The 19,643-nt window shown below is 36.9% G+C and overlaps 1 protein-coding gene across 1 annotated transcript in view; it reads right to left on the reverse strand.

Moving 5' to 3' along the window:
* LOC114049980 (pecanex-like protein 2) overlaps positions 1–19,643 on the reverse strand; it is a 369,169-nt gene that overhangs the window by 69,176 nt on the left and 280,350 nt on the right. Inside the window, exons 24-25 of the mRNA XM_027871475.1 lie at positions 5,995–6,053; positions 3,619–3,834 (exon numbers count right to left, since the gene is read on the reverse strand). Of these exons, the coding sequence (XP_027727276.1) occupies positions 3,619–3,834; positions 5,995–6,053 (275 nt within the window). The remainder of the gene's footprint in view (positions 1–3,618; positions 3,835–5,994; positions 6,054–19,643) is intronic.

The following is a 19,643-nucleotide window of genomic DNA, read 5'->3' on the forward strand; positions in this document are numbered from 1 at the left end:
AAAGAAAGAAAGAAAGAAAGAAAGAAAGAAAGAAAGAAAGAAAGAAAAAGAAAGAAGGACCTAGGTGAAGCCTAGCCCCACCAAAGAATCACTGATATAGTGGAAACATAACTGTGTCCAGAATCAGAGGACCTAGGTTTAAGTACTGTCTCTGAAGCTTGCTAACTGTGTGACCTTATGCAAATTACTTAAGCCTTAGTTTCCTCATCTGTAAAATGAGTTTTGTCTAGATAGTCTCTGAAATCTCTTCTACCTCTAAATGGTATAGTGAATAGAGCCCTGGGCCTGGAGTCATCAACACCTGAAGTCAAATGTAGCTTCAGACACTTACTAGCTATGTGACCTTGAACAAGTCACTTAACCTCTCTTTGCCTCAGTTTCCTCTTCTGTAAAATAGGGATGACACCTACCTCCTAGTGTTGATGTGAAGATCAAATGAGATAATAATTGTAAAGGGTTTTACACAGTGCTAGGCACATAGTAATGAGGAATGCAGGACCTTGCCCTTTTCCGCAATTTAATGTGGACACCTACTTCTTGGTGGGCAGGGGAGAGGGGTGGAGATGAGGAGATTCAAACAAACTGGACAAGGAGAAGCCCATTATCCCAAGTACCACTTAAAGCCACTTTAGGAGATGAGGCGATTCAAGTAGTGTGGTTAATGAAGTAGTGAAGTAACTGGGGCTCCTCCACCCCTCTGCCCTGGGCTGAACAATGGAATAATGATGTGCCTACAAATGCTTGAAACTCTGAACTACTTCTGCCCCCTTGCCTAAGTGTCCCTGGTTACCCCATCTCCCTGCCCAATGCAGGTTTTCCTCTTTCAGAATCCGTAGCTTCTCCTGGTAGTGGGCATCTCCCTTAAGGGCATTTCCCTTAAGGAGCCATCTTCCTGAAGCAGCCATCTCCCTGAAGCAGCCAGCCTCCCTCTTTAAGTTGAGATTTCCCTTAGGCTTCATCTCTCCTATGGGGCGGAAGAGCCTGCTTAGTGTAATACAGAGAATAAATGCCTGTACTTCATTTGGAGACAGCCTGAGCGAATTCTTTCAAGAGGACCCTGCCATACACCACGCACCTCAACGTTGCCCCTCAACCTCAACGGTAAGCACTATATAAATGTTAGTTATCAGCTATTATTTGACTATCCTTTGGGAGTAGCTAGATGGCACAGTAGATTGAATGCTGGGCTTGGAGTCAGAAAGTCTCATCTTCCTGAGTTCAAATCTGGCCTCAGACACTTACTAGTTGTGTGACCCTGGGCAAGTCACTTATCTCTGTTTGCCTCAGGTTTTTTTTTTTTTCCTTCATCTGTAAAATGAGCTGGAGAAGGAACTGACAAACCATTCCAATATCTTTGCCAAGAAAACCCCCAAATGGGCTCATGAGGATTTGGACACGACTGAAACAACTGAACAACATGCCTATCCTTTGAATGCTGATCATTATTCTCTTCTAATCTGGTATAATAGAGTCTAGTTTTAATAAAATATAAAAATGCTTAATATCATGTAATAATACGATACATAAACATGTATATTAGTTGATATAATACACAATATAATAATGTAGGTATAATAATCTAAATTAGATTTCTAAAACTTCCAGGATTACACAAATACATATACTGAAGATGTATCACTCTGCTTTTGAATTGAGCTTTAACTTTCAAATCAGAGTTTAGCTAGAGTGAAAGGATTGAGTCATTGTCTCAGGATGCCTAAAGGATGTTGATGTTTTTGGTAGTGAGAAAACACTGAGCTTAACACATAGTTACTGACTGAAAATAATTAGTTAAAATAGGAAGATAACCAGATCCAGACTTCTTATGCCACCCCCAACCTCCATGGGCTATATTTCAAATGAGTTTTTCCTGTTTGAGCTCCATTTTACTCTCTCCCTAGCACAGACCTCATGTCCCCAGAGTCTCCACCCATAACATCATGTCCAAAGGTCCAAGGTATTCCCTCTTTCTCTTCCCCAAGATCTTCCTGACTGATGCCCTCTCTCTAACCACTATGGATTATGCCTCTCAGCCTCTGTAATAATGATAATAATAATAACAATAATTAGTATTTATATAGTATTGTAAGGTTTGTAAAACATTATACAAATGCTGTCTTATTTTATCCTCACAACTCTGGGAGGTAGATACTGTTATCATTCTGTTTTCCAGATGAGGCAACTGAGGCAGAGAAAGGTTAAATAACTTGCACAGGGTTACAAAGCAAATAAGTGCCTGAGGTAGGATTTGAATTCAAGTCTTCCGGAATCTAAGTCTAATGCTCCTTCCACTGCTTCACCCAGCTGCCTTTTTATTTTAAAATGTTAATAAGTTGAATGAGAAGTACCGCTTTATTGTGGATGGAGAGTGAGCCTCAAAGAGTCAGGAAGATCTGGGTTAAATGCCCATTTTGGACATATTCTGTCTGGGTGACTTTGGGCACTTAGCCTTCTTGGGCCTTGATTTCCTAATATGCCAAATGAGAGGGGTAGGTAGGGCACATGACCTCTGAAGTTCCTCCCAGATCTAGAACTGTGCTAATCTTATGATCTTTGTTGATAGAGGGAGCACAGATGAAATCAGAGAGTCTTCAAAGTCCTAACATGGATGGAGAGCTCTCAAATATTACGTTACTGCAAAGTTCTATTACCTTATTTTTAAAGTACATAGAAATTAACTAAGTTATGAAGGATGGGGCATCAGTGCTATAAATACATACATGTATACACACATCTATCTTACAATCCCATTTTGGTTCATGACATTTTAAATTTGATCTTTTTTGGTTCATATTAATGGGAAAAGTGGACTGACAGGCTTTAATGACCAACTAACAATGGGTCATATTTGATCAACCAATTAAATTGATATATTTTTTTTTTTAGTTATATGACTGTCAGTTCTCAGACATGTCAGAGTACCAGTTTCTCATGATTTATTGGAGAAAGGGGACAACTATCTGATGGATTGTGTGTAACCCAGGGATATAGAAAGTCCATGCAACAATCTTATCCTCTTGAGTCTCCCCTAGTAAGAGAGATAGGTGTACTTTTTTTTTTGTCACTCTGATAATTACATGATTATTTCTTATCAATTCTGTGAATCCAATAATTTTTTGGATTTTAATTACATATTTTTATTTTAAATTAAATTAAAATTAATTAAATTACTGTGATTTTAAAGTACTCCTGATACTTAAAAAATCCTTATCACTAATATACATAATGGCTAAAACAAATAGAAAGAATAATAACAAAACCCAAAATAAATACTGTGTATTTACAATGACCAAGCTTGGAGCCAAAGAAGAGATGAGACACTGTAAATTTTGGCTCCCTCCCCCTTTCTTTTCAGAGGGGGAAACATTTTATAATACATATATATATATATATATATATATATATATATATATATATACTGTCAAACTCATTTGATGTGTTAGTTTTGCTGAAATCCTTTTTTCTCTTCTTCTTCTTCTTCATCTTCTTCTTTGTCTTCTTCTTCCTCTCCTTTCCCAAATGACGTCTTTCCAAGTAGGGAAATGGGAAGGGAAATATTTGGAAATGAAGGTGATATAAAAACAAAAGATAGAAATAAAATTTAAGAAAAATTCTTACCTCTAAACTCCAACCCTCGAAGTTGAAAGGTAACAAGACCATTTCCAATTTCAATTAGGTGGACAAAGGCATTGAGGTAATCTGAAGCCAAAATAAAGCAGTCTCCAGAGCTGTAATTACCCCAGCGGCCAAGAACCAAATCTCCACAAAGAGATACTTGTAGAGATCTTGTCAAATGCTCATAGAAGATGGAATTCAGATTGTTGTCATCATTTCCTTAAAGAAGAATCATAAGAATCAAATTATATTCAGTTGAATGTTTTTATGCATTACATTTTGTCAAATAATTACATGCAAAAAATTTAGAATTTGCAGAGGATTCCATGCGCTCCATGAATTAGATAATGCCTACAAAACATTTTGAGCTTATTGAAGTAAAGTGCTCCTAAAAACTTGTGATCTTTGCACCATAGCTCATAAGTTAGCTCCTCTCCCTCTCTAATAGCTGTAATGAACAATATATAATGCCATATGTCACATATCACATACATAACAATTTCTCAGAGTATAAATTCTCTGAGAGCACAAATTCATAGGATCATAAACTTGGAGCTTGAAGCGATTTTAGAGACTCTCTAATCCAACTCCCTCATTTTACAGATGAGGAAACAAAGACATAGAGAATTCAAGGTATTTGTGAGAGGTCACAAAGGTAATAAGTAGCAGAGCCCAGAATGAACCCAGAATCTCTAACTCTGAATCTAGTAGTACTACTTCTGCTACCTTACCGTGCTACCGCTGAAGTTCAGAATCTGCTTTGACTTGAATATTCAGGGAACAATCACAAATGCAGTGTAGCCTGGGCTGTACTCCATGAGCCAACACTGCCAGACACACAACATGAACCTAATGCTTGCTTGGGGCTTCTGAGTGGGTTTTCACTCTTTCTCATCCTCAGGCTAACTTAAGCACTGGCATCATCAGGAATCAATGTTTCAATTGATCTATGAAATAACATCAGATGATGAATGTCCTCAACGACAGCCAGAAGCAGAAAAGAGAATTAAAGTGTGATTGTGTTTATAGCCTAATTATGATTAATGAAATGAAATAAATTTCCTATGACCTGAGACAGTGTTGCATAACCTTATAAAGTATCAATGTAACTAAAGCCCCTGACACATTGCTTGCTTGACCTGCCTACTGCATTCATTTGTTATAGTGACGCACAGCTTATAGTCAGTCTTATATAAAGCCTGCTGAAAGTTCTTGGTGCTTAGAATAAGATACTCAAAGGAGTCTTAGTTATCCCCAACTGCTGATGTCTATATAGATATCTACATAACACACACAGATAGCTACAAAGATATAGATATAACTATATATAATGAAATATACACATCTATAGATAATATACCTATATTATGTAGATAATATATACAAATAGGTAATATGTAGAGAGACTAGAAGATATATTTTAAACAATGGGCACCAGAATAAACAGACCTTTATCCCTTGCTTAAAATACTTTGACAATATTATCGCAATTACAGTTACAATGGGGCAACATTTGTGGTTGGCTGAGGATAACACAGATGTGTAAGAATAGAGATCACCTTTATAGCTGAGATAGATATTACATAGTTTCATGGATTCAGAGACGTTGATCCACCATACTTGCTAGATATGTAGTTACATTTTTTTTTTAAGTTCAACAGACATACATTTCCAGGTGAGTATCCATTCAGGTATTTTCAAATCATCATATCCTAGCCCTTAGGCACACAGGCTATACAAATGCAGACAACATACCAGATACATTTTTTCCCTCCTGGGCATTAACTACTTCACTGGTATCGTGAATACTTAAAGAGAGATGGTGTGGATGAGAGAACATTCAGAATTTGGGGACACAGGTTATAGAAGATTTAGTTGCTCTTTGAAGAAAAGAAAAGAATAAGAATAAATAGATAGTTGAAAGTGAGACAAATTGTGGAGGAAAAACAACATGTTTTTATATTGGAACCTTTTGTAGATTCTAGGCCATGGAATCAGGAAAGTTTTCCTTGTGGAGGGCAGCTTAATTCTGATTTGTTCAAGGTACTGTGTGACTGAAGACCAATTGGATTTCAAGATTTGCTGCCTAAGTTTGGTATTTATTACTTACAAACTCAAATATCTTGATTAACAAAGTTATTCACTACTCAAGAGCTACCTAATCAGTTCAGAATAACCAGTGAATGTATTTCCATACCAAATCAGGGGGTTTAATCAGTCCTCTTGCAGAATTGTATTTTATTCTAAACATATTTGCCCCAATGTGCTTTGTTCCCACAATGATTATTAAAAACAACGTGAACCTAATTTCCCCTGCTTAGTTCCCAGCAAAAACCCATCTACATTTCTGATGAGGGGAAAAAGAGGCTCTTGCCATACCTGGATCTTTTTCAATTTGAACTGCCAGTCTTGTATTTGAGTTGTCCACTCGTCTTGTGCTGAGAAGGGAACAAACCAGTAAAAAAAGAAGTCACAATGAGAGCTTTTCAACTTATAGTAACCAGCTGCTACCTTAAGAGATGGGACACACATAGATAAGACCATGGATTTAAAGTTACAAGGTTCCTTCTTCCAACCTCCTCATTTTATAGAGGAGGAAATTAGGACCAAAAAGGGTATTTGCCAAAGTTGCACAGGTACCACTCCAGTCTCAAAACTGAAACATCAGATCAGTCTGAGTCAGGCCTAGTCTAAAACACCTCCCCAATCTAAGGGTACTGGGCATATACAGTGATGCTATTTTATAACTAATGCCAGAAAATAATGCAAATGAATTGAATTGAGTTCTAAATGCTTCCTACATGGGTTTTCCTTCACCTCACAGATTAGTAAGAACAGATTTTTTTTACAAAAAATATATTATGATTCTGTTAGATAGTAATAGATAAAATAGCTAGGTGGCACAGTGGATAATGTTGGCCTGGAGTCAGGAAGATGAGTCTTCCTGATTTCAAATCTAGATTGTAAACACTTACTAGCTATTTGACCCTGGGCAAGTCACTTAACCCTCTTTGCCTCAGTTTCCTCATCTGTAAAATGAGTTGGAGAAGAAAATGGCAAAACCACTCTAGTATCTTTGCCAAGAAAACTCCAAGTAGGGTCATGAAGAGTTGGACATGACTGAACAAAGAATAAATAACAATAACAATGATCGGCATTAATATAATTCTTTATGGTTTATAATGGATTTTCACAATAAGCCTGAGAGGTAAAATATTATTGCCATTTTACATATGAGAAAACTGAGGCTATAAGAGGTGGGACTATTTGACTTAGGTCTTAAAGCTAGCAAGTTGGAATTCAAACTGAAGTTCCCAGGCTTCAAGTCCAAGGCTCTGCATATGAATGTGGAAAGGTAAAGGGGATCTTGCTATGGATGGTTTTCATTCTGGATGCTTACTGAAACAGAAGGGTGAATAGCTGACATTGGTTACGTCATACATCGTTTAGAGTTGATATTGATACTTATTTTATTAAGCAGTCAATAAACATTGTGGTGTCAGTCCATCAACTAACAAGCATTTATTAAACAGTTATTATGTTCCAGGCTCTGTGCTAAATACTGAACTCCGACCAATGCAGTTTCCAATAGTGAATTCTGTGGGTGGATGGTGAAGCATGTCTCCCATCTCTCACTAAGAGATAGTAGACTCTATCAAGTGTCCAATAAGTCATACATTTTCATCTATGAACAATGTATTGATTTGTATTGCCTGACTTAGTTGTTATTCTCCCTATTTTACAAATGAGGAAACAGAACCTCAAAGAGGTTAAAGGATTTGCTAGTAGTCCTACCTCATTAATAGATAAATATTCAAACTGAAATCTTACCTGATTCCAAAGACAGCATTCTTTCCATTAAATCTCATTGTCTCTTCACTCCCTCAAACATTTAAGAGCCAGACAACCAAGAATGTTTATGAGCTTCACAGAATGGGTATGGCAGTTGGGTTGGTAAGAATGTAATGATTTTCCCTACCCCTAACCAAGCAGTTACCAGTGAACAAACTTCTACTGTTGTTCCCTTCTAAGAGTGCTGTGAGTAATCTTTGAAAATAAAAAGGTCATAAGATTCCAGCAAAAAAAAATCCTCTTTATGAAGATAGGAATCCTATCTTTGCATAAAATTACTCAAGCAGAATTTTAATTTTTATCACAAAAGCTAGGAAAATGAAATTTTTAGGGGCAGAATAAATAACTTTTAGAAAGGAACTAAGCCAACCCACAAACCATCTACCAAATTTCTTCAGGAATTAGAACACTTTCTAAAAATCTATTAACTGAAAGACCGGTTTCTTCTTAAAAGTGATAGATAGAATTCCCAGTGTTAAATTCCGTTCAACAATAACTAAACTAAACTGCCTATGTGCCCCAGGGTCCCTGGCTGTCAACCAGACTGTCTAAGAAGATGAATTTTAAACTGCAGTGAATAACTTGAGTTTTCCCCTGTGATTTCTTAGTGTAAATTTGGTGCTTACTACTCCAAGGTGCTAATTAGCTCAGTAATTGGATTTCTTCCTCAACTATACTATTTCATGAACATCAATTCCAGATCTTTTGACTGCTGTTGGAAGGGGAAATGCATATGCCTAACACTCTGGTACTTGGTGTGCAAAAATTCAGTTCCCTGAACGGTAGACATGTGAATGCATGCATATTCCGTTAGGCCACCTGCCTGACTTTTGCTCCAGCTACATGGTCTCTTTATTGTACTATCATGCTGTTGCATTGAGGTGGAATCCCAAAAGCCCAAGTAAAAGGTGTCTTTCTCTTCTTCATATCCTGATAGACACTAATCACATTAGTGATTCTTTCTTTTTAATTGCAGAAATTACAAGTCTAACCCTCCCCTCTATTGTCTGCTATTTGATTCTAGGCAACCTAGTTACCTCCTGCTTTACATTATATTTCTACCTAAAAACAGACTCTAATCCAAATATCCTTCCTCCTACAACCACTAACTACTAGTATTCACCTGAGGCATTTGAAGGATTCAAATTCCATTTTCTCTAATTAATTGTTATAGAGGATGTTCTAGGCTGAGTCCAAAAGGGAGACAGAATCTGCATGGATGACATAGTCCTCCAGGACCTCAGGTTCGATGGTGACATTTCATCTAGGCCCACAACACTACAAAGTCCATTCAGTAATATTCTCAGCCCCTCAAAAAGTGTCAATCAAACAGATAAAACCAAAGGGATGATGAATGCCTGTTGCTGAGACTATAACACACAGTTAGATGGGTAATGTATTGAATTAGTCCATAAGTATACTATATTGAAGAGATTTCAGATCCACAACATGCTAAGCCAACAATCTCATTTTTCTAACATCAATATTCTTCCAGAGATGCTATATTGCAATGATACATGGAGCACTATAATCTATTAGGGTTCAGGCTTCCAAGTGAGTCATAGGACAATGGAGAGATGCATGATGGGTGTAACCAGGTTGCATCATATTGACAGTGAGGGATTGTATGCAAGAAATGATAGTAAAAGATACCATTCAGGAAATGTGTGATTGGAAAAGGAAATGGATGGGTTTATAGTGAGATCAAAAGATAACAAGCAGATAGCCCAAATGGTACACTGGTACCTACAAAATGCTAAATAACCTAGAGTACAAGGTCTCAATAAAATCAGGAAAGCCATATTTAGAGGGTTATGAGAGAAGATGGATTAGAAACCATATTCTTGTGGACAAAGAACAAGAAAGTGCAGATGAGATTCAGCCTGTGCCTTTGGAACGGAGTACTCACAATGATAAGATCGTGAATCTCTAATCAATATCAAGTTCCACTATCATCTCACTCTTTGTCCACATTATCAATATTTTCTCTTTTTGGGAAAATGAGGCTGACAGGGCCCAATATCGTGCTGAGTTAGGTACATAGTAACACAGGGATGAAGCTAGTAATAAATGGTTAGGTTTATTTTGAAGTCAGCATCCTACACTAACCCAGAGAAATTAACCTGAAGTTTAGGTGGAAATGTGATACAAATCACTTAACTTCCCTAGGCCTCAGTTTCCTTGCCTGTAAAATGAAAGAGTTGAACTTGATGACCTCTAAAATCTTTTCTAGTTCTGGATCCGTGATCCTATATGTATGTGCTCAACATAAGAAAAATGAGTTTGTGGTTGGGTTTTAATTTTTAAAATGTTTTTGTTGTCTTAAATAGTTACGGTTAGTCATCATTTCAAAGTAAATGGTCCAATACTGAAAGATAGCTAATCTAGGCCTAATTTTTTAAATCCTGGGAGGGAGCCCTAGGGAACATGTAACAATAAGAAGAAACATGTTTCCTAAATTGAGGTTTGCGAAATTTCGATAAAGTTGGACACATCTGGGTGGTGGTTTTGACAGAGAATTAAACATTAAAGGGAGAGTTAAGTGCATTAGGAAGAATGGTGTGAGCATCTTTGTGGCAAAGGTACTTGACATTAGTTTCAGTTTCTTGTGTGTTAAAATTGATTGTTCTAATTTTAATAAGCTGAAAAAACATGGTAAGAGCCAAGCTGGTATGGTGCAGCGTATCTCAAAGTGTGGTCTGTGGAGCCTTGGGAATCCCTGAGATCTTTTTAGGGGGTCTGTGAGGGCAAAAGTATTTTCTTTTTCTTTAGGTAATTGTGGTTAAGTGACTTGCTCAGGGTCACATAGCTAGTAAGTGTCAAGTGTTTGGTCTGAGGCCAGATTTGAACTCAGGTTCTCCTGACTTCAGGACCACTGCTCTATCTACTGTGCCACCTAACGGTACCCAGCAAAAGTATTTTCATAATAATTCTAAGACTTTGCCTACTGAACTACTTCTCTCTTTTCCAACTACATATCTTTGTGAGGCTGGATTTTCTTTATCTACTTCAACCAAAATACCATTTCAAAATAGAATGAATTTAGAAGCAGAAATGAGACTCCAGCTATCTTCTATTTAGCCAGACATTTGCAAAAATATTTGAAACAAGTCTACCTTTCTTACAAAATTATTTTTGTTATAGAAAATGTAGTTATTTTTCATTAAAAGGCTATGTTAATGTTTAATGGATTTATTATTGTTATTTTAAATGAATCAATAAACATTTTATATGTTTCTATTTTATCAATTTCTAATGTGGTAAATATAAATATATTGGTATTAATATATTGATATTAAGCACATAATTAACCATACAAACAAAAACAGTTTGGGACCCTCAATAATTTTTAAGAGTATAAAGAGACCAAAAAGTTTGAGAACCATTATTTTAATGGATAGCAGGAAGACCTGAGTTCAAATCCTACCTCTGATACTACTGGCTATGTGAAAATAGACATGTCATTTAACCTTTCTGAGCCTTAGTTTCTTCATCTGTAAAATGAGGATACCAATACATATAATAGCTACCTCACTGTGTTGTTTTGAGGCACAAAGGGTGATAGTATGTGCAAAACTTGAATACACTTAAATTATAACTAAAGCATCAGGGAACAATGGTCTGTGAATAATATCTTAAAGTGAGATACAGCTGGAGAAGAGCTAGACAAACTGCAATATCTGAATATGATGGAATAGTATTGCACAAAAAGAACTGACAAATAGGATAGATGCAGAGAAATCTGGGAAGACTTGTGCGAACTGATGCAAAATAAAATGGGTGGAAACAGCAAATCATTTTATCTGATGACTCAGCAACATAAAGGAGAGCAACTTTGAAAGACTTCAGAGCTCTGATTTAATATAGCGGTTATCTACACTGAATAGAGAATCCTGTGTTTCTACAGTCTACTAAATGTAGAGACTAACCATGACTTCAAAAGAATAATGATGAAGCGCATTTCTCACATCTGCACAGAGGCAGCCGACTAGAGAATGAGACATTTTCAGACATGACCAGTATGCTAACTTTTTTTCACTTGAATAATTTGTTACAAAGGAGAGCTTCTGTTGGTAGGTGAGGGACAAGTTGGTGAGTAGCACTTAAGGTACAAAAAAAAAAAAGACAAAAGTATCAATAAAATATTGCAAAAATATGTTGAAGAAAACAAAAAAAATTCAAAAGAATAATTTTGTTACTACTGTGTTAAATATAATTTATAGTTTTTAAAGTTTGCCATTTCAAAATTAAGAACTTAACAGAGAGAGAGAGAGAGAGAGAGAACAATTCAAAATACAAAGGAGAGTAGAAAAAGTATTGTATGGGAAACCACAAATCTCTACTGTGTATAGTTTGTTTATTTTAAGACATGGATAATACATTTAACATGTCACTTTCAAATGTGTCCTGCTTTTCTTCTGGGCTTCCTTCTATTTTCTTCTGTGAATTTTCTTAAAAATACTTCAGTTACCTTTTCTTTTTTATTGAAGGCAATACCATCTTTTCCTTCCCAAAAGTCTTCCCTCAATTTAACATTTAAGTTTAAAAAAATGAATGTAACAGAAGTTAGCTTCATATAGTCATTTTCTTTTTGTTCTTTGTAATAAAATGTTTGTTGATTCTAAGTTAATAAATTATTTAAAGAGAAAAGTATCATAAAAATAAATGTCATTGTTTTATCATCAATCACTCAAGCTGAGTTCAAGAGGCAGTGAGAGAGTACAGGGCCTGGAGTCAGGCCCTGAGTTCAACCCTGTCTCAGACACTTAGCTGTGTCATCCTGGGCAAGTCAATTAACCTAAACCTACCTCAATTTCTTCAGCTGTAAGAAGAAGATAATAATAGTAGCTATCTCCCAGGGTTTTCAAGAGGATCAAATGAGATAATATTTGTAAAGTGCTTAGCACAGCGCCTGGATTATAGTGGGTGCTTAATAAATGCTTGTTTCCTTTTTTCCTGATCCTACCAAGTAATAAATATCGAAGGTTCTTTGCTACTATAAGTAAATTTGGCTCAATTTTTCTCACTATATGCTTGTCACTAGTGGTTTAGACTACTCTGCAAAAAAGATGGTGCCATTCCCAATACAAAAACAATGTTTTTCCTTAGTGTTCATACTCTCTCTCTCTCTCTCTCTCTCTCTCTCTCTCTCTCTCTCTCCTCATCTGCTACTCAGTGCAGCACAAAGACAGCAGTACTCTTTTATAGCACAGATGAAGATTTCACAAACACACATACACAGGCACGGTGTTATACAGAGGTCAACTTTGCTGAATGCTATGTCATAGTAATGATGAAGATGTATTGATGTATTTATAGGGTTTTGAGTGCTTGGGGGCAGCTAGGAGGTGCCATAGTACACAGAGCACCAGGCCTACAGTCAGCAGGACTCATCTTCCTGAGTTCAAACCTGGCCTTACACTTACTAGTTGTGTGACCCTGGGCAAGTCACTTAACTCTGCTTGCCTCAGTTTCCTCATCTGTAAATGAACTGGGGAAGGAAATGGCAAACCACTTCAGTATCTTTGCCAAGAAAACCCCCAATGGGGTTAAAGAGAATCAGACATAACTAGAAAATGACTATAACAGTTGGTTAAATGTTTTACAAATATTATTTCATGTGATCCTCACAATAACCTTATGAAGTAGTTGATTTTATTATCCCCTTTTTACATATAAAGAAACTAAGGTTGAGAGATGTTAAGCCACTTGATTTGAACTGAGGTCTTCTTTACTCCAAGGTTAGCACTCATTTCACTATGGTACTTAGCTGCCTCATTATACATCTGAATGTCTGTCAATAACAGAGTAGTTTATTATATTACTTTACAACATAAGCATCTTCTACAACTATTATATATTGGCAGCTGTTTGGAATAGTGAATAGCATATGGGTATTGGTGTCTGGAAAATCTAATTTTCAAATCCTGCTTCACACACTTAGCTGTGTTAACCTGGGTAAGTCACTTAAGCTCTCAGCCTCAGTTTCCTCATTTGTAAAATGGAGATAATAATAGCATCTACCACACAGGGTTATGAAGAGCACATGAAAAACACATATGTAAAGTGTTTTGCAAACCTTAAGCTTTATAAAATTGCTAGTAATCCTCCTCATTGTTAATTATTGATATCCTCATATTTACCTTTCAGACTTGCCACTATGAAAGATAATTATTTTATGCACTAAGGAACTTGGAAATCTGAAAGCAATTTAGTAGCACCAAACTTGACAAATTGTTCTATTGACTACTGTATTTTAGCTAATAATAATAATAATGATAGAATTTATATGAAGCTTTAAGATTTGTAAAGCACTTTATACAAATTAGCTCATTTTATCCTCCCAACAACTCTGGCAGGTAGGTGCGATTATTAAACCCATTTTAGAGATGAGGAAGCTGAGGTCCATAGAGGTTAAATGATAAGCAGAAGACCATAGAGCTATTAAATATCTGAGGCTAGATTTGAACTTATGTCTTCCTACCTAGCTGCTAAATGGTGTGCCCTGCATTTAATAGATGGGGACAATTTGTATGAAATTCTCTTTTTTCCCCATTTTTAATTGATGCTGTTCATGTTTACATGCTTTGAGAATCACTAGTCCCTGCTTCTCCTCCCCCAGAGGAATCCAAAATGTGCTATCAAACATGAAAATATTGATATGCAACACAACCATCCATTCATTTAGGGGACAGAACTGGGGGAGGAGAGAAAAAAATTAAACCATAGTATAGGGATATTCAGTTCTACCAATTATCTACAAATAGTAGTAGCAATAGTAATAGTAGTAGTAGTAGTAGCAGCAGCAGTAATATTTAAGCAGTGAAGACACACACAAGGTTGAGGAGGGATCCAACCAAAGAGAAATGAAAGTCTGGAGGGAAGCACAGATGTAAAACAGTTCAATTGTCCAGATGCTGAGTGTTTTTCTTCTTCTTCTCTGTCCTAATTTTCAGATGAACTCTATGGTGTCCTGTCCTGCTGGTTAAAGAGAGAGCCAATGTCCTTTGGCTTACACCATTGTATGTGGCACAGCCTGCAGTCCATTTCAGGAACACGTGAGAGCCAACAGTGTTGTCTACAGAAAGTGTCTCAAGATGCATCTGACTTCCAGTGTGTGACTCTCCCTGAAGTAAGAGGAAACTCATCCTTGGCAGAAATACTGGAGCATTTTTCACAGAAACACTTTCAAACCTATTGAGTCAATTTTGGTTCTTCGTGGTTCATGACTATCAGTCCCATGAGATGCATAGACTTGAGAATAAGCTCTCCTACAACATGGAACTCATTAAAGCACATAATGCACTAGTCGTTCATAGAACTTGACTGAATAATAGAGGTCGTCTAGTCCAATCCCCTCATTTTACAGATGAGCAAACTGAGGTTCATTTAGCAGATGTGGACCTCGATGAAATCACTCAAGTACATTTTCCACTAAAATGATCTTCCTTTTCCCTTATGGTTTTGTTTGTCAAGTGCAGAGATTTCTGAATTCTGTTCACAAAAATAAAAACTCAGAAATGGTTCTTAAATTGTTCTTGAGCCCCTGTATCTAGCAGGACTTAGCAGATTACTTCCTGCTAAAGATACATTCCCACTCAGTACAATTTGGTGAAAAAAATAAGAGAGGACGGATGACCCAGTGAAATAAGTATGAAGTGGGGAGCCAATAATTAAAAATTCTGATTTTCTTCGCATCATGGACTTGGTGAATGATTTAGTGTAAATCATTTAACCATGCTGTGCCCAATTTTCTTGGTTTGTAAAAAAAAAAAAGGGGTGAATATTACATGTAGTAGGCATGTTAAGAGGATCAAGTGATATAGAGACCAGGATCCAAGACTGACATTTGCAAGACTAAACTCATAGTCAATCATGCTCATGCTGCAAATGGCCCATCTTCCAAGGAAGTAATGATTTACAAAAAGTGACAGAAAAATACTTAGAATATTAGTGATTTCACTAAATGAATACCTCCTGGGATGATGGACAGGTTACTAAAAAGAAAAAAAAAAAGGAAGAAAATAAGAGCATATCTGGCTTTTTTTTTTTTTTGTATTTCTGTCTGAGATTCATTTTTTTGGAACGTCAAAGTAGGTTGCTCTTTCCTTGAGCATAAACACTACAACTAGATTGTTTTCCCCACAGCTTTTATTGCCACTAATAAAATATTAACAACAGTAATAATGGAAATTTTATATAGTGCTTTTGGCAGCTAGGTGGAGCAGTGGATAGGGTGCTGGGACTAGAGTCAGGAAAACTCATCTTCCTGAATTCAAATCTGGCCTTGTACATTTACTAGCTGTGTGGCCCTGGGCAAGTCACTTAATCCTGTTTGTCTCAGTTCCCTCATCTGCAAAATGAGTTGGGGAAGGAAATGGCAATCCATCAGTACCTTTGCCAAGAAAACCCCAGATGAGCTCAAGAAGAGTCATACACGGCCAAATGACAACAATAGTTCTTTAAGATTTTCAAGGAACTTTTAATACACTATCTTATTTGATTCTCTCAACAACCCTGTGATGTAAACAACTCTGATATTATTACCTCTATTTTACGGAACAGAGGATCATAGATTTAGAGCTAAAAGAACCATCATATCCCAGTTTCTTATTTTTAGAGAGGAGTAAACTAAGGCACAGAGAAATGAAATTACTTGCCCAGAGGCATGCAGCTAGTAAGTATCTCAGGTGGAATTTGAAACCATGTCTTCTGACTCAACTACACAGTGATGAGGAAACAGACAGAGAGTAAGTACTAGAGAAGGAGTTGGAGTCTCCTACTTACTAGTCCAGTGCTCTGTTGAACACTGGCAATGATGAAAAATATGATAGGAAGGTTGACTTAACTGTCTTCATTTACCAAAAATCTTTATTTGCCATGCCAAATTAACCTATTTTCTGCCCCCTTCTTCCAATCTGAACACTGTTAACAGCATGGCTATTTTATATTGGATTTCCATTTGTACCAACATTTTTCTCCAAGTCCACCAGTCATTCTCCCTCCTCCATCAATGAAACTCCCATCTTTCTTCTTCAGGGAAGACTTCCTTGACTCCCTAGAAAATTAAATATCTTGCCCTCATATGTACAAAGTTCAGATACAAGCCTTAAGCAGTCCATAATATCACAAAAAGTAAAATGAACAGTATATATCCCATCTATCCTTATTTTGTATAACAATATATTTTCTGATTTTGTTTGTGTGTCTGGGCATACTCTGCCTTATTTAGCCCTGACCAACATAATTTTTCAATTCTGCCCCCCATTGAAAAGTTTTGAGAGCCTGCTTTTTTTGTTCACGATTCAAGAGATAAACTGAAAGACTCAAGGGCATATAGCAAAATCAGTCCTGGATCTAGAGTAAGAAGACCTGGGTTCAGATTCTACCTCTAACCTTTTAGACTTAGGTGACCTTGACCAGGTCACTTAACCCCTCTGGGACTCAGTTTCCTCATCTATAAAATAAAGGAGTTCGACCATATTGCCTCTCAGTCCCTTCCAGCTCAAGATTTATATGATCCTGTGATTTTATAATTATTTTAAAAAGAAAGTTATAAAGAAAACATCTTGCTTTCCAATCACCAAAAATAAAACAAGTCCCCTTTTTAGAGATCTTTATCAGTTGGCATCATGACCACGTTCAATGAATTTCCCACTAACAAACTTCCAATGCCCCTTCCATATTTTGCTAGTGAATATTTCTAGCCATGGCTGCCCTCCTTTCTGCCACTTTCTCTCTCTCATACTAGTGACCATGACAGTGACATCTCCCCTTCTTTTCCTTCTCCCAAATGTTACTCATCAATTGCTGAGTAATCTTTCAACCCTAAAGGGTTGCTTCTAGGATTCCCGTCCCTTGTGTAGGGCTTACCTTTCTGCACACATACACACGAAGCACCCATGTACACGCAGACATATACAAACATGCAGCTCAAACTCTTGTGTGAAAATGAAGTAGTTTTTCTTTTTTATTCTTGATGCATTGGGTCCTCAGTGTCTGGCTCCTCTTTGTAGGCTGCAGAAACATCCTTGGTACCTGATCTCCCCAGATCTTAAGCTGCTCCATCTTCCTAGAGCTCAGCCTAGCTCTGCCCCTAGGCTTTGGTCCTTTAACTCACTATTATAGTTTCAGTTCTCTGTAAAGACCTCTTTTAAGCTTTTATGGTCTAAATTTTGGCTACCCTGGAATTTAACTGCCATTTATAATGTTGTTCCTATGTAACCAACTGTTCTCTGTTATTTTGTTTCATGTAACATCTTTCAAAGAGCCAATTAATGTTATTAGGTGGGGTGTGCCCATCTGTGTAATCCTATACTCTATAAACTCTATGGGCCACATGTATAGTATAAAAAAACCTTGCAGAATAGCACTGGGGTCCATTTAATTGGGTTTCTATGACACCTAGAACAGCAACCCCCTAAATTGAGCATCACCTTACCCTATCTTTCATGATATTAATAGCTTTCATTTACATAGCTTTTTTTAAAGATTTACACAGTTCTTTATAAATATTATCTCATTTGATCCCCACAACAAACCTGGGAGTTAAGTACTATGATTGTCTCTATTTTACAGATAAGGAAAATGAGTCATACAGAGTTTAAGTGACTTGCCCAGGGTCATACAGGTAATGAGTTTCACAAATTTTCCCGATTCTAGGTTCAGTATTCTACCTAACTGTGCATCACCTAACTGCCTTCTTTGGCAATGATAATAATGTCAGAAAATTTCCACAGGTTTAATTTATTAGATTTTGAATTTTTCTTCTCATGTTTTATGTTCTTGTTAATCAAACAAGCAGATGAGATGTTTTACAAGCACCTGATACGCACAAGGCATTGGGACAATGAGGTTTCTTTGACCTTGTTAGAATATTATTAAAACTAGACTTTCTGAAATAATGCTTCTATTAAACAGACCCCGCAAGAATCCATGAAAATCCCATGTGGACAAGCTGTTGTAAACGCATGACCTTATTGTTTTATGTCACTGGGCTTAGAATCTATGCCTCTGTCTCCCACCATCCCCAGCAAATCATGCCAATGTATGTGAAGATACTAATCAGATCAGAGGATCAAAGAGATTTAGGGCTAGAAGGGCCCTTAGAAATCGTTTAGTACAACCTTCTCATTTTTACTAATGAAGAAACTGAGGTCAAGAGACCTGAAGTGACATGCCCAAAGTCAAACTGTCAGTAAATGATAGAACTGGCATTTGCATCTTTGATTTTACATGTCTTACACTTTCCACTGCACCACATAATCTGAAAAGTCTTTTACCTGTATTCATTACCTACCTCAGAGTAATACAGTGAGTTGTGAGTTAAAAAATGCAACCATTATCACCCCCATTTTATAGCTGGTAAAACTGAGGCCCAGAGAAGTCAAATTACTCATTGAGCTTCTATGGGTAGCTAGAAGGTAGAGGAGCCAGGATATGTGTCCAGATTTCCTGACTCTTAGACTAGTTGCCAGTTCTGCTCATCTACGGCTGACTCCTTGACTAAAACACTAAGGCTTGGCTGGTAAATATTCTGAAATTTGGCTAGTCAAGCTAAATCCTTTTTTTAATAAAAATTTTCTGTGTGCCAGATATCTTGAGACAATATTTTTTGTCTCTTCCGTATTATAATAAACAGCTTTCTAGAAAATTAAGGCTGCAAAGTTCACAGCTTCTTAATTTCCTCTCATTACTCCAAGGTTTTCATGAAAATAAAACCCAAACAGAGTCCTGAGTTAAAGAAGTCTGTAGGAACAGTAATAATTCCTAATGCCAACACTTCTAAGAACTAAGACTTAGTGCTGGCAAAGACTGATAAGATCTCCTAGTCCAAATTCCTCCTTTTATAGCTGGGGAAACTGAGGTCCACAGAAAGGAAATAAATTGTCCGAGGTCACAGAGCTGGTAAGTGACAGGGTCTGGACTGAAATACAGGTCTGCCAGCAAGCTCCATGTTCTTCCTACTACCTCATGCTGCCTCTCATTTATCCAACTGCTTTAGGATATAATAAGAAAAGATTCTTATTTGCTCTGTTGTAGCATACTTGTACTCCCTGAAACAATCCATCAACCTGAATCAGTCACCAGAACCTGACTTCTGGGTGACCTTGAAGTATACAATCCGAGGTGTCCTTAGAACAGCTGGGAAGCAGGTGTGGGTGGGCCTGAAGCAA

Source organism: Vombatus ursinus, unplaced genomic scaffold (assembly GCF_900497805.2).
Source record: "Vombatus ursinus unplaced genomic scaffold, bare-nosed wombat genome assembly UNPS02014798.1, whole genome shotgun sequence".
Classification (NCBI taxonomy): Eukaryota; Metazoa; Chordata; class Mammalia; order Diprotodontia; family Vombatidae; genus Vombatus; species Vombatus ursinus.